Raw genomic sequence first — 14,577 nt, forward strand, 5'->3', positions numbered from 1 at the left:
TTTGATCTTCGTTTTGCAAAGACTATGATAATTAACAGAATGTGCCCAGAACCAGTGTCATTTGGGCACTGGTAGCGACAGAATTCTTAGTAATTTCTTTTTCTTTTCCTTATTTGAGATCCCATAAAAACTGCCCAAGGGTCTCTCTCACTAAAGGCATACAGACTGACTCCTAAACTGATGGAAGTTTGTAAAGAGAAGGATTTTTCTCCCGAAGCGTAAGTGTTTGGGGGCCTATAAGGCATGTGTTAAGGATCGGGTGTTTTTCTTTTAAGATATTAGTTTGCCACATGTATTGAATCCTCGGTGGTGGTGTGGTAATGCTTTTGCCATGTGGACGGTAGAAGTTTCTGCATGGCTGAGTGCCACTTGATTTCTCCCTTTCCATGTTTAAACTGTTCTTTATGGAATGTCTCATCTGTTGTTCTCAGCATGGGTGAATTCAGTTAGGGTCGGGATTAATTAGCTACTGGATTTGAAGAAATATATGATTAAATAAAGGGAGATGGGATGAGTGAGTGTTCAGTGGCTGTCAGACTGTAAGTTCTGTGTCAGAACAGTTGTGAGCTGTTTGTCTTATTTTCTGACCTCCTGTTTCATTGGGGGGGGCGGTGTGTGGAAAGATACAAATATTTTTTAGGGTTCAGTAAGGAATGTGGATTTTTTGGATATTTTATGGGTGACAGGTATGCAAAGAATTAATTGAAAAAGCTGTTTTGTGATCCTACATAATGGCATTGGAATATTTACATTAAAATTTTAAAAATTCAGAATTCTTTCATTTTCTGTTAATTATAGGAATTTTTATTTCTTATTAAAGTTAGTGCTTTTGACTTCATGTAGGACAGACAGTTCATTACTAGTTTACCATTTGGCTCCTAAAGAAGTTAAGATGCAAAGAATTTAAAAAGAAAAGCTAACTCATGAACAATTCCTGGGCATGGCAGTTATAACTAAACTATGAGGAGTTGCGTTCTTGCTGTGTTCTCAGCCACTGCGTGTGGAGTAACGTGTGAGTGTCCTGCTACTTGTTAATCTCTCGAGTTCAGTTGGCTTTTAAAGTGAACTTTCCAAAAACTAGAGTATTTCTCTTTTCTAGCGATTTTAAATGTTTTAGATGTAGATTATATAGCATGATTTCCTATGGCATTTACATTTTCGTATCTGAAATTTTGAAGATACCTGATTGTGAAGAAACAATAGTTTCTTTTGCTAAGAGTCTTATTTTCTAGTCTTAGAGCTCCAACTCGGATCATTTTCAGAGTTGTTCAAATCACTCGACTTATGCTTGACTCGGTAAAACTCTAGTTTCTCTCCCTTTTTAAAAGAGTGCTAATGAGACAAACAAAAATCCTGAAGAGGGCCTGTAATTAGGGAAAATGTATGAAATAATCACTTTAACACTTACTTCTGACCACCAGACTAACGTATTTTTAACATGCTTCACAGATTGAAAAAGGGAAGTATCACCTTTGAGCACATGTTTGAAGAAGTGCCGATTGTAATTAAAAATTCACATCTGATCAACGTCCTAATGTGGGAGCTTGAGAAGAAGTCAGCTGTAGCAGATAAACATGAATTGCTCAGTCTTGCCAGCAGGTAAGCGGCCCTGTCTAATGAAAAGTCCCTTTTTTAATCACTTTCTGCAAAAGAGTCTTTTACTTAGACTTTAACCTGTGAAACAAGAAGAAAATTACTTAAGCACATTTTGAGGTTCTTAAGACATAGTAACAACATGTAGAACTTGTCCAGCTCTGCTAAAATCCCAGGAAGAACACCATGGTTATTGATAAAGTGAGATGGTGTTTGAATACTAATAGCTCCTGTTATTGTAGGAACCCTCTGCTGCCTTTTCTGTGTCATTTTTGCTTTGAGATGGTACATGCCCACAGGGGAGGTGTGTTTTGATTTGGCTCAGCTTTATTTATTGTACAGTGTCCTTAGAGGCTATGGTATAATGTCTGGATGTTTAATAACGCTTGGGAGAAGACCAAAAACGCTTCTCTGTTTTACTGTGGCATTTGCCCTTGTTCAGATGTAGACTCTTTTAGCAGTAAACTTTCCATTTGAATTTTCAACCAAAATTAGAATTTTCTGAACCTGACACTGGCTTTTGCTATCTTAGACAGTGGTGACATCATTTGCTTCATCGTGACTGCTTTAGCTATCTAGTTGCTAAGATATTATTTATTATATTGATAAAATGCTGACTGAGGTGTTCTAAAACAGATTATTTCCTTTATGGAATTAATGTTTCATTTCCCCTCATTTATTGCTTTTAACAGAAATATGAAGAGAGTCATGTGTGTAGCTCCTCTTAAATTCCCTTTAAGCTTGATGTTAGTGATTGTTTTGTGGCAGGAGAAGGCTAATAGCAAGTAGGTAATCTATCAGTATGCATTTGCTGAATGGCTTAGAAAAACAAGGTGTGTTTTCATAAAGCAACCAGTTTGGAACAGAAGCTCAGTTATTTATCAGGTTTCTAGTTATCCCAGATAGAAGCTAGTACAAAAGAATACGCAGGCTTTGTACTTCTTCAATATAAGACACGTAGGGATAAACCCAGAAGGACCAGTGTACCCAGTGTTCTTCTCCATGCACTGGGATGGGTGGGACTGTGGTTGAAGTGCCACCTTCATTGCATGAATTCATCACAGCAGCCACTAGAAAGTCTTAACAGGGGAAGGAGATGGAAACTGGATGGTAAATGGAGTGCTCAGTAATACAGCCAGGTTGCAAGGGTCATTTGGCACTAAAGAGTGAGTGTACTGTTTGACTGCAAACGTATGTTCACAATAGTCCTTTAATTTGTCTCTTTTAGAAGGTCATATTTTTCTTCATTGCTTTCACAAACACACTCGGCACACCTGTATTTAAAGCATTGAGCTAAGAACCTTTTTCAGCATGCAATTTGATGTATTAAGTATATAGTTATATAATAATTTTAAATTTACTATGTGAAAGCTTTTGCTTACATATTATTTATGTCTTCACCTTTCCCCAAGCTTCCTTTATTGAGGATACAAAACAAATACAGCCCTTCTCTGCTTTCCCATTACCAATGAGCTGGTCTGTAATGTCTGTTTGTCCAAATTAGCATTTAGAATAGCCAAGAAAATGTTCCCAGTTCGCCATAGCAACTAAGATCTGGACAAATATTTTATTATAGTTTTTATCTTCTGTATTTTATGTGAAATAGGAAGAGAAGACGTTTGCTTTCCATGTGAAGTTATTTAAAAGGGTAAATTGGTGTTCCTGTTGGGAGGAAAAAAAAAAAAAGAAGCAACCTTGAAGCCGTGCTTATACTAATGGACTGTTACATTGGCACAAATTGATAGTACTAATTTAAAAGACTGAAGTGTAACCTTTGTACCTCTCAAATTTTAATTTCTAACATTAGTAGCATGATGATGCTAATCATCATTTGCCATAAAATTTTTTTCTAAGAAACCGCATCAGAAATCATTCTGAAGTAGCTCCTTAAACATTTTGCTTGGTCTTGCTTATCACAACGCATATGCATGTTCCAGTTCTTTGATTTACCTGATAAATTTGCTTTATGCTATGAATAAAACATATTGTATTCCCTTTCATTTAAAAAATTCTAATTCTTAATTTTATTAGATGGAAGTTCTGGTAATGGTTATTTCATAACAGCCTTTATTAATTTTTAAAAATCTGTTACACAAGCCTTTGGCTTTTCACACATGCAAAAACAATTCTGTTCTTATTTCCTCTTTAAGAAAGTAAACTAAGGGTGGGCATCATACATGAAGGAAAATAAGGACAAATTGATACTGTAGCCAGAGCAGACTTATCACTGCACCTCTCTGTTCACATCTGTTTAAGTTATCTGTTTTCAGTTCTTTGTTTCCTTGGCAATAAAAGAAAAGACTATATTATTGAAACTGGCAACAATAACTCCCTGTTTCACTATTCTCGTTGAACTGGTACTGAAAAGATCCCCATAAAATTGCTCTTGGTAGTGGACCTGATTTCCTATGAGTGTTATCTGTGAAATAGTTCTGTATTATTGTTAATTCCTTTTGTCCTTCAAGACCTGTACTGTGCAGATTTTCACGTATTTCGTATTGGTTAGATTTCTGAAGAGCACTGTAGCAACAGAAATGTTATGAAATGTTTAAAGTCCACACACCTGCGCTTGTGCTCTTTCACTATAATTACATATACCTACAACACGTAATGTTAGTACTTTCCATTAAGGACGCTTTTTAGTAGAGAGGGAAGTTCTCTTCTAGTAGCACCTTTCTCATTGCTAAAATCAGTGTAGTCAGTCTCCAAGATGTAAGGTCTGGAAAAAATAATAGATCTTTCTCTGCAATGGCAGTTAACTCTTCTTAATGGCTTTCTCCAGTGTCACTGCTCTCTCCTCGACCACCCAGTCAAGGATTGGTGATGATCTTTCCCTTCTGTGAATTTCTTTTGCACTTAAGAACATAAATGACTTATTTAACAAGTAATCATGTAGTTAATTACAGTATTTCTTGTATTTAATATAGTTCTTTGGGCCTCAGTTCTTCCACTGGTGAAAATGAGGGATCAGTGTCTCCCCTGAGGCCTCATCCAGGTCTCTCTTTTTCTGCACCCTCTCTCCTTGGGTATTTCCAGTTCCTCTCTGTACTGGTTCTTTTCTGTTACATTTATTGACTGGATTTTCCCATTAATTTTTTTTTTTTTTTTAATGCTCGACAGTTGAGAGAAATTGAAAGGATAATAAGTAATACAGTGAACACCCATAAACATTTACCTGTATTCACCAGGTGTATGTGTTGCTACATTTGCACCTGTTCTCGTTCTCTCTCCAGACGTAAATGGGTACTTTTCTTTCCTGAACCATTTGAAAGTAAATTGCAGACGTGGCACTTAACCCCTAAATACTTGAACATGCATCTCCTAAGAGTAAGTAAGGACATTTAAACTTGTGTAAAGTCACCGTCATCTTAAACAACAAAGTTACAAAAAAAACACCTTTTGACCTCGTGCCGTTATTATCCATCTCCTTTAACCTTTTACTTCATTTTCTCCCTTTTTTTTTTTTTTTTACAGTCAGACTTCTTCATAGGATTTTCTATATGTCGCTGTCTGTATTTACTCACTTCCCACTTATCCTAAACACTTAGTATTCCATCTATTCTGTGTTGTTAGAGTTCTCGCTGAAGTTGCAAAAGATGACTTTATCACGATACTGCTGGATGTTATAGAGTGTTGAAAATTTAACATGTTGATAATACCTTCTTCCTGAAATACTTTCTTTGTAGTTTAGGATACTACCACTAGGTTACTTCTGGGTTACTTCTCATTCTCCCCAGTCAACCTTCTTCTGCTCATCCCTAAATATCAGTGTTCCTTGGGGTCTGTCTTCCTGTGTGTGATTCCTGGGGTGATTTCATCTTATTCCTTGTCTTTTGCTACCTTAGGTCAGGGCCTCATTATTTCTTTTCCTGATTACTTTCACAGTCTCCTAACTTCCTGCTTCTAACCTTTTCCTCTTTCATTGCAGTGATCTTGCTAAATGCAAATTGTATGATCATATTACTCCTTTGCTTAAAATTTTTGGCTGAGTCCCCATTGCCCTTGGAGTAGCATCCAAACTTATAGCCCAACTTCCAAGAGTCTTTGCACTGTGACTGTTTGCCTCTTCAGTTTCATTGCTCTCTTTTTTCCCAGTCTTGCCCTTCTCCCGTGCTTCTGATGGACTGAGTTACTTGCAGTTCTTCAGATGTATCATGCTTTTCATGCCAGTGTCTCTGACCATGCTACCTACACACAGTATCTGCAGTGTCCCTCTGCATCTTCCTTGTCTCCAACTCCCATCTTCAGCTCCTTCAGAAACTCAAAATTCAACTGTCACATAATCTGGAAAGTCTCATCTGATCCTACCAAACTATCTTTTATGCTTCTGTTCTGTTATAGAATCTACTACCACTGTGTTGCATTTCTTTTTGTGTTCCTTGCTTCTCACTAGAATGCTTTGAGTGCAACAATGTCTTATATAGTATCTTATAACAGAGTGACTGGAAAAGTAAGTATGTACTCAGTAATGTGTGTTGAAAGAATGCATGTGAGAGGACACAGTATTGTTAAATTTCAGCCCTGAAGTTACTTGGAAAGCATTGTAACTAAATAATCAGTGGATCTGGACATTTGATTAGCTATTGGGGAAAATAAAAATCATTTTAATTCCCGCTCTTGCACCATCAGCTCAAATTATGGATGAATTAAAATCAAACTATTAAGAAATTGGAAAAGAACAGAAAAGTGAATAATCTGATGTCCAAAGAAGAAATATTTAAAAGTGAAAAATGGTTCACAAAATTACAATGGAATAAGATAAATATGAAATAAAATTTAATTTGAAAAAAGCACTTGATTCTTCAGTTAAGTCATTAGACCAAGCTGCTGGATCGAGGTAAGATAGATAGTGCCAGACCTGGGATTAAAAGATAAATTTATCTACACACACACACACACACACACACACACACCAGATCTATGCTCTTTTCTGTTATTTAAGATAAAGAGCCAAAGCTTCAGGTTACAGATGGAATCCATGTTTTAACTGGATTTACTTTTAGTCATTCCCAATATTCCCAGTCTGTTTCTTCCTCAGCCTTTTCTTTCTCTGTAAGTGCCGTAACCAACCGTTCAGCTGCTAAAGCCAGGAAACTGGGAGTCGCCCTTGATTCCTCTCTCAGTTCTGCCCACTTTTCTCCATGTTCACTGCCACTGGGCTGTTCCAAGCCGCCACTACTTCTCTCTGCAGTGCCACAGTAGATTTTGTGTGTGTGTGTGTGCGTTTGTGCGCGCGCGTGCAGTTTTAAAATAAAATTCATGTAAAATAAAATCTACCATTTTAACCATTTTTAAAGAATACAGTTCAGTGGTTTTTAATACATTTGCAATATTGTGCAATCATTACCACTAATTTTGAAACATTTTCATCACCCCAAGCAGAAACCCCATGCCTCTAAGTAGTCACTTCTCCTCCCCTCATCCCCTTGCAGCCAGTAGTTACTTTCTGTCTCTGTGGATTTGTCTCTTCTGGACGTTTCCTATAAATGGAACCATGTTGTAAGTGGCCTTTTGTGTCTGGCTTCTTTCACTTAGTATAATGTCTTTAAGTTTCATTCATATATCAGTACTTTGTTCTTTTTATAACTCAGTAGTATTTCATTGTATGGACAAAGCACAGTTTGTTTATCCATTCATCCTTTTCGGGTTTTTCCCCCAATTTCTGTCTGTTTTGAATAACGCAGCTATTAACATACATGTACAAGTTTTTTTGTGTAAGCATAAGTTTTCAGTTCTCTTGAGTATATACCTAGGAGTAGAATTGCTGGGTTATATGGTAAACCCTATGTTTAACTTTTTGAGGAACCACCAAACTTCTCCACAGTGGCCGTACCATTTTACGTTCTCCGCACAGTGTACGAGTATTCTAATTTCTCCACATTCTTGCCAGCACTCCACAGTGGACTCTTAACCATCTCCTAGTTGCTACCCTCCGGTGTATTCTCTGCATAACAGCCAGTCTAAATCGTTTTAAAATTTAAGGCAAAACATGTCACCAGGGTTCATGTCAGAGTCGCGGGTTCTCATTCACACTAAGTGACCGTGTGGTTGGGGTGTTGTGTGAGGCAGCTAATGGCTCCTCGTACGTGCTTGTCTGGCCTCCCTAGCCTGTCTCTGTGCTCCTCCCATGCCAGGCCTCCTCTTTCTACCTGTCTAGTTCTTACCCACCTCAGGCCTTCAGCACTTGGGCTTTCTTTCACCTAGAATACTTTCTGCATGGCTGATTCCTTCTAATCTTGTGCTTTCAGCCTGTCACCTTTTAAAAGAGATATTCTGACCACACTATCTAAGTGTCTTATCTCCCCTCTTCCCTCCTCCCCTCTCCCCATCAATTGTAAGCTCAGTGAAGACCGAGACCAGGAATGTCTCATTCACTAGTGTCTCCTTATTTGCTAACACTGAGGCTGGAACATAATAGGTGTTTAGTAGATACCTGTGTGGAATGAATGAATGAGTACTATTTGTCAGCTAGTTATTTTTAGAGTACGTATATGTGTAGGGGGCCTTAACATGGTAGGAGATAGTTGTGGGCAGAAATCAGTGAATATGGTGGGTGTCGTACTAACCATTAGCATCAATTTGTAAGAAAATTTTGGTAAGTAAGCTGCAGTAGAAATTTATGGAGAGGAAAAGAAAGATGAATGATTGTACTTCAGATTCTGGGAAGGGCAGAGGGGAAGGAGCCCTCTTTCTTCCTTTGGCCTTGCAGAATAAATACTATTGTTACTCTTTCAGAACCTGCTGGGTAGAGAAATCATGTGCCAGAAGTCTCAGTCTGTTTGCCGGTTCTTCCTTTCTGTGGCTACTGATTTGAATGCTCTGGAGCACAATTGGGGAGAGCGGAGGTGGGGCTCAGGAAACGGATTCAGGAGTACTGAGCCTAGGTTAAACTTGATTGTTCAGAAAGTACCCATTTTAGATACCCTGCTAGATATGTTTAACTCTTTCTACTCTGACATGTGTATGCTCTGACACTAAGAAATTGAGCTATTTCAGATACCCTTGTAGTTAATAGTTGTGGGTTCGATATGGAAAGTTTAATAACAAGCTGACTACCATTCTCTCCTCTGCCTTTGCTTTCCTGTATGTGTGTGCTTTCATTTTTTTTAGCAAATGGCAGATCAGTTTAATATCTCAAAACTACTTAGAGCAGTGGCAGAGCTATAACTTTCAAGTATGACATGTCAGTATACTTACTTTATATTTCAGCAATCATTTGGGGAAGACCCTCCAGTTGCTGATGGACAGAGTGGATGAAATGAGCCAAGATATAGTTAAATATAACACATACATGAGGAACACGAGTAAACAGCAGCAGCAGAAACATCAGGTTGGTATTATGGGAAAATTCAACAAACATAGAATTCCTTTCGAAGTATGGTGGTTCAAGAGTCATCTTCAAAATGATCTAAATTATCTTTGATAAAGCATTGACCCTTAGCTAGTAACTCTATCATGTTTTAAAAGATTATTCTTTATATAGTATGTTCCTAATATATTATTTACAAGTTGTACTTAAAAATACCTATCTTGAAGAGAGCTGGTAGATTAAGCTCAGATTGTAATGCCAAGGTTATGCAAAAAAGAGATACATTTATTGAGAAAATCAGAGGCAGAGAGAGTCTAGAGGGTCACAGCTCATTTCTTTACTAACTATAATTGGTTTGCTAGTGGCTCATTGCAGTACAGTTATCAGTCTTCAGTTCATTTAAAAAACTGAGCAGTTGTGATTAAGAGCAAGCAATTTTGATAGGAAATAATAGACCAACTGCTGTGAAATAGATAGTATAATACAGATTTACCTGGAATTACCTGGATATTCTCATATGCACATCCACACTGCTCTGGCCATTTAATCTTAATCTTTATTAGTGTTGCCTGAAGGCCACATGATTTTCACAGTTCCTGGAATACTGTTTTGGACTATATTGCTCTGAAATGTTCTTAGCATTTGATTCATAGATAAGTTGATTCCAGAATGTACATACATGTGAGTGTTTGATTACTCTGTTTATTAAAATGTACTTTAAACTAGATGTTGGTAACTGTAGGATTTTAAGCACAACTAAGTGGTTCTGAGAATATCATATTTAAAAAATTAATTTAATACCAATATTCATATATTTAGTGAAATTTAAAATACTGTGTTTCTACACACATAGAATTTTAAAAACACATATAAATCTATAAACTATCTTTTTTTTTTTTTTTTTTTTTTTAATAGGGAGCATTTTCTCTTTTCAAATTTTATTTATTTATTTTATTTATGGCTGTGTTGGGTCTTCGTTTCTGTGCGAGGGCTTTCTCTAGTTGTGGCAAGTGGGGGCCACTCTTCATCGCGATGCGCGGGCCTCTATCGCGGCCTCTCTTGTTGCGGAGCACAGGCTCCAGACGTGCAGGCTCAGTAATTGTGGCTCACGGGCCCAGTTGCTCCGTGGCATGTGGGATCTTCCCAGACCAGGGCTCGAACCCATGTCCCCTGCATTAGCAGGCAGATTCTCAACCACTGCGCCACCAGGGAAACCCTAAACTATCTTATTTTTAAATGAAAAGATGGTGGTGAAGATGGTGATGGTGAAAATCTCTTATAAACTGGGGAGAATAAAACCAGCTTGATTCCATTTCCCTGCTGGTTCTTCCTGTAGGTAAAAGACCCAACTGGAGTATCAAATTGAAAATCTGTCACCAATGAAACAGTTGATTCTGGAAACCAATCTTAGGAGATAGTTTTTAGAATTCTAGTATGTCATAAATTTTTGCATTTGACATTTATTTCTACTTAGCACCATTCATAACCCTCTTTAGATTTGTCTCACTTCTCCTCTCATACCCCATAATGAGTAGAAATTTTTGCAAAGCAAGTTAACTTCCCTTATCTAAGGGCTTAAAATTTTTACTAGCCTACCCTGGTTTCCCATTACCTGACCTTTTAAGGCTGTGTGTGGGATATTATTTCCTCTGCTATTGTAAGCAATCCACAGCTATTAGCGTCTTGATTGTAGTTTGAACTATAAGTTTATAGTTGATATATACCTTTATATATAACCCCACTTTCTCTGCATTGAGTCATAAGAATCCAGAGTTTGAAAGTTTTTGAAGCATTATCTGAGCTAATATTCATTCTTCGGTGTAGAGCTAAAGCACAGATGATTATCTGTTGTTAGGAATTGATAGTATTTACTGTTATAATAATAACAGGAATGGTGACGTTATAATAGTAACATCATCAGTATTATTGTTACTTTGGTCAATAAGGATAAAGCTGAAAAAATTCCCCAATACGGTATTTCATTACTTAGTTCTTCAAGTTAAGATGAATCATACTTGTAGTGCTGTTTACCCAGTTGTCATAATTGGTCAAGTTACTCCCTTTCGCTCATGAATCTTGAGCTTCTTTCCCTGTAAGCCCCACGTTTCTCACATAACCAGTTTTGTTTTTCTGAATCATTAGTTATATAATCTTAGAGCTCAGAGTGACACTAGAGTTTACAACAAGGAAGTTTTCTTTGACTGTTACCATATTTAGCCTCTTAGAAGCAAGAGTTATGAAGGGTTACATTTATAAAACCGAGATTGGAGTTCAAAACAGTGGAATTTTGCTGATCACATAAGTGAGGGAGGTCTTTTTTCTCCCCAGGTAGAGAAAAATAACCCAATCATTTCCTCTCTGAATTTTAGTATCAGCAGCGTCGCCAGCAGGAGAATATGCAGCGCCAGAGTCGAGGAGAACCCCCGCTCCCCGAGGAGGATCTGTCCAAACTCTTCAAACCACATCAACCCCCTGCCAGGATGGATTCTCTGCTCATTGCAGGTACTGTTAGCCAGTGCAGAGCATGGCTGGTTTTCTTTATTCTTTAGGAAGCAGAAGACAGTGAGAGATTCACAGGGTAAGACATCTAAAAGTTAGTGTATTTTAAATGGTTAAATGATGAACTTGAATCTAGCACCTGTAATTTCTGAAATTTAAGAATTTGTCAGTCTTTGTTATTTCTAAGGTCCTTTCAGTGCTTCACTCTGTGTTTATCTAAACAAACACTTTTGAGATGGGATTATATAAACTTTCTAAAATGGGAAGGTTTTGTGTGAGTCATCTTTCATGGAAACCAAGAAAAAGTGTTTATCATCTCATAATGCAAAAGGCCATTGAGTTCAAACCCCTTACTTTTGATGTTCTAGCCTAGCCTTGAGCCCAGTGTGTAAGTGGGTGTTTGAATTGAACTGAAGTTTTTGATTCAAAGAGGTATTTCCCTTACTTTGACTTGTATTGTAGCAACATGAATGTAACTCTCCATGGACTTTCTCTGGGGATAAACATTTAACACTGCCTTAAGGTAGTAGAGCCGTTGTGTCCTATGCTAGGACTTGATTTTGAATATATAACATTCATGCCCTTATTTAGCTATAATCACCTTATTTCTGTATGAATGTTGTTGAATACTGTTTGATTCAGTCAGCCAGTTGTCTGAGAGATTTGTTAGAATGAAAATCCAACTCAGAGAAAAGCTGGTCTTCTGCAGTTTCTCAATTCTGTTGATATATTTTTAGTGTGGGGGAAATTCCAAATTCCTTAAAGCTTTCTGGTACCTGTATAAATGAGATTCGGGAAACTGAGACACATTACTTACTTAAGGGCCACTTCAAGCAGAATTGTATTTCTTATACTCTCAAGAAATGTGTAACTGTTGCATCAGATTAGATCATTTGTTTTAAGACTAATGCAGTGGTGGAGCCCTTTCCTCACATGGGCTCCTTGCTCATGCTCTGTCTGGGCTCTGGGGGTGCAGGAGGAGGCTATTGATATTTCTGGAGCACAGACTGAAAACTACTGTAGTTAACGTCCGGGTCAGGTGGGTCTGGTTACACCAGAATTACAGTTCTGTGATTTGGTGTCTCCTTTCTACCTGGCTAAGAAGAGCCAGTGCTGTTTTCTCACTTGTCTTAGTTACAGTGTTGGTCTGGTCTGCACAGTCAGTACGTTTTGATTGACAGCTAATATGTGCTTAACTGCTGGTAATCTTTTTAAAAGTTGTCGTTTTTCTTCATTATCCATGTAACCAAGAGTGGAAGATAGCTTATTTAAAAAAAAAAAAAAAAACAACAAAACTTATATTCTTTATTATTCCTTATGAACGAATAGAATTCTTAATTCTTTTAAAAAAATTTTTATTGAAGTATAGTTGCCATACAATATTATATGTTACAGGGTTACAATTTAGTGAATCACAGTTTTTTAAGGTTATACTCCATTTATAGCTATTATAAAATACTGGCTATATTCCCTGTGTTGTACAATGTAGCCTTGTAGCTTATTTTATACCTAATAGTTCGTGCCTCTTATTATTCCCTACCCCCATATTACCCCTCCCCCTTCCCTCTCCCCACTGGTAACCACTAGTTTGTTCTCTATATCTGTGTCTGCTTCGTTTTTGTTTTTGATTCAAAACATAAAATAAAATTCTGATGATGCTGTATTATGCTGATTTTCTTGTTTGATTAGTATTCTGGGTCATTTTACAGTTGTGGAACATTATGACTCTCTTTCTCACTTTCCCAAATGCACAGGCCAGATTAACACTTACTGCCAGAACATCAAGGAGTTCACTGCTCAAAACTTAGGCAAACTCTTCATGGCCCAGGCTCTTCAAGAATACAACAACTAAGAAAAGGAAGTTTCCAGAAAAGGAGTTAACATGGACTCTTGAGATCACATTGGGGCAGTTCTCGGAAGAAACACACTTGCATATTGAAAAGTCTTTCTAGCAAATAATAAAATAATAATAAAACAACCTCGACTGCTTGCTCATTTGGTTTTAGACATATTATTATATTTAGCTTCTTAGTTTTGTTTAGCTTATACCTATGTATTTCCAAAGATAAAGCAGGCTTGACCAGAAGCATCCCCAGGCTCAGACCTACAGGCTCCGTCACTTTTGTCACACCTCTGTGGTGCCACATTTCAGCCACCAGATCCAGTGCCGCTTGTCCCGATGCCTGGCCCAGAGGCCCTGGTGCCTACTGTGAGTTCTGGTACTTCTTCGCTCCCAGGTGAGCGCCCCTGAAGCCCCAGGCTTTCTGTGCTTGCCCTGGCACCCCTGGTCCCCAGGCCTAGAACCGCTTGGCGTGCTTCCCGTGGGTCCGCCTTTTCATTTCTTCAGGTGATTGTTGCCCAGTCCCCATGCTCATAGGCCATTCATCGGGCACAAGAATTAAAAAAAAAAAAAAATCATTTCACCAAAGGACCATGTTTTTGTATGAAAATGAAATTGATTCTGTGTGTGTGTGTTTTCTTTTTAATTGAGGACTTCATGTTTATTTCTTTTATACCATAAAATATAATTATGCTAATAACAAGTTTTAGGAGTGGGGAAAGAAGAATTGGGAGACAAGTGCTACACTGGGGGGAAAAGACTATTTTAATAATTTTGTATTTGGAAGAAAAAAAAATCCTGCCATTTGTATAACACCAAAATCAGTGAGATTTACCAGCCAGCGGAGGTGTGCCTATGAGACTCTTATGGATGGTTTTCCCTTTGAAGACATGGCTCCTAGGAAGATGATCAAAGGAATGGGTGGTGGGTAAGAAGAGTTGAGAAATCCTTTTTTTTGCAGTAACATTGTTTTCGAGGCAAGACTGGGGCTCTGGGATCAGTCAGCTGGATCGCACCCCGGCTCTTTTCCCTTTAGTGGGCCCGAGACACGTTGTGCCTCCCTGTCCTCGTGCAGAGGAGGTGAGAGAAGGAGACCAGTGTAGGGTGCTGTGGGCGCTAACAGGGTCCACGGGGAGCAGTGGTTGGTGTCGAGCAGCCTCAGAGGGAGCTGTGACGAAGGGCGCGCCCTGGGCCCTCCGTTCAGGATATTGGGTTGTTAGCAGGTTTTTGCTTTTAAAAAGATCTGGCCCTCGAACATCCTAGAATTCAAGTCTTTGCTCACATGTAATTAATTTTCCTAGGATAAATTCCTAGAAGTGGACTTACTGGTCAAAGG

At 38.1% G+C, this 14,577-nt stretch overlaps 1 protein-coding gene across 1 annotated transcript in view; it reads left to right on the top strand.

The window, feature by feature from the left end:
* EIF3H (eukaryotic translation initiation factor 3 subunit H) overlaps positions 1-13,379 on the top strand; it is an 89,844-nt gene extending 76,465 nt beyond the window's left edge. Inside the window, exons 4-8 of the mRNA XM_059902013.1 lie at positions 119-218; positions 1,450-1,599; positions 8,803-8,923; positions 11,272-11,404; positions 13,156-13,379. Coding sequence (XP_059757996.1) covers positions 119-218; positions 1,450-1,599; positions 8,803-8,923; positions 11,272-11,404; positions 13,156-13,253 — 602 coding nt within the window. The 3' untranslated portion in view covers positions 13,254-13,379. The remainder of the gene's footprint in view (positions 1-118; positions 219-1,449; positions 1,600-8,802; positions 8,924-11,271; positions 11,405-13,155) is intronic.
* Positions 13,380-14,577: the final 1,198 nt, after the last annotated feature.

The sequence above is a fragment of the Balaenoptera ricei genome, chromosome 17, assembly GCF_028023285.1.
Source record: "Balaenoptera ricei isolate mBalRic1 chromosome 17, mBalRic1.hap2, whole genome shotgun sequence".
In the NCBI taxonomy this organism is placed as follows: Eukaryota; Metazoa; Chordata; class Mammalia; order Artiodactyla; family Balaenopteridae; genus Balaenoptera; species Balaenoptera ricei.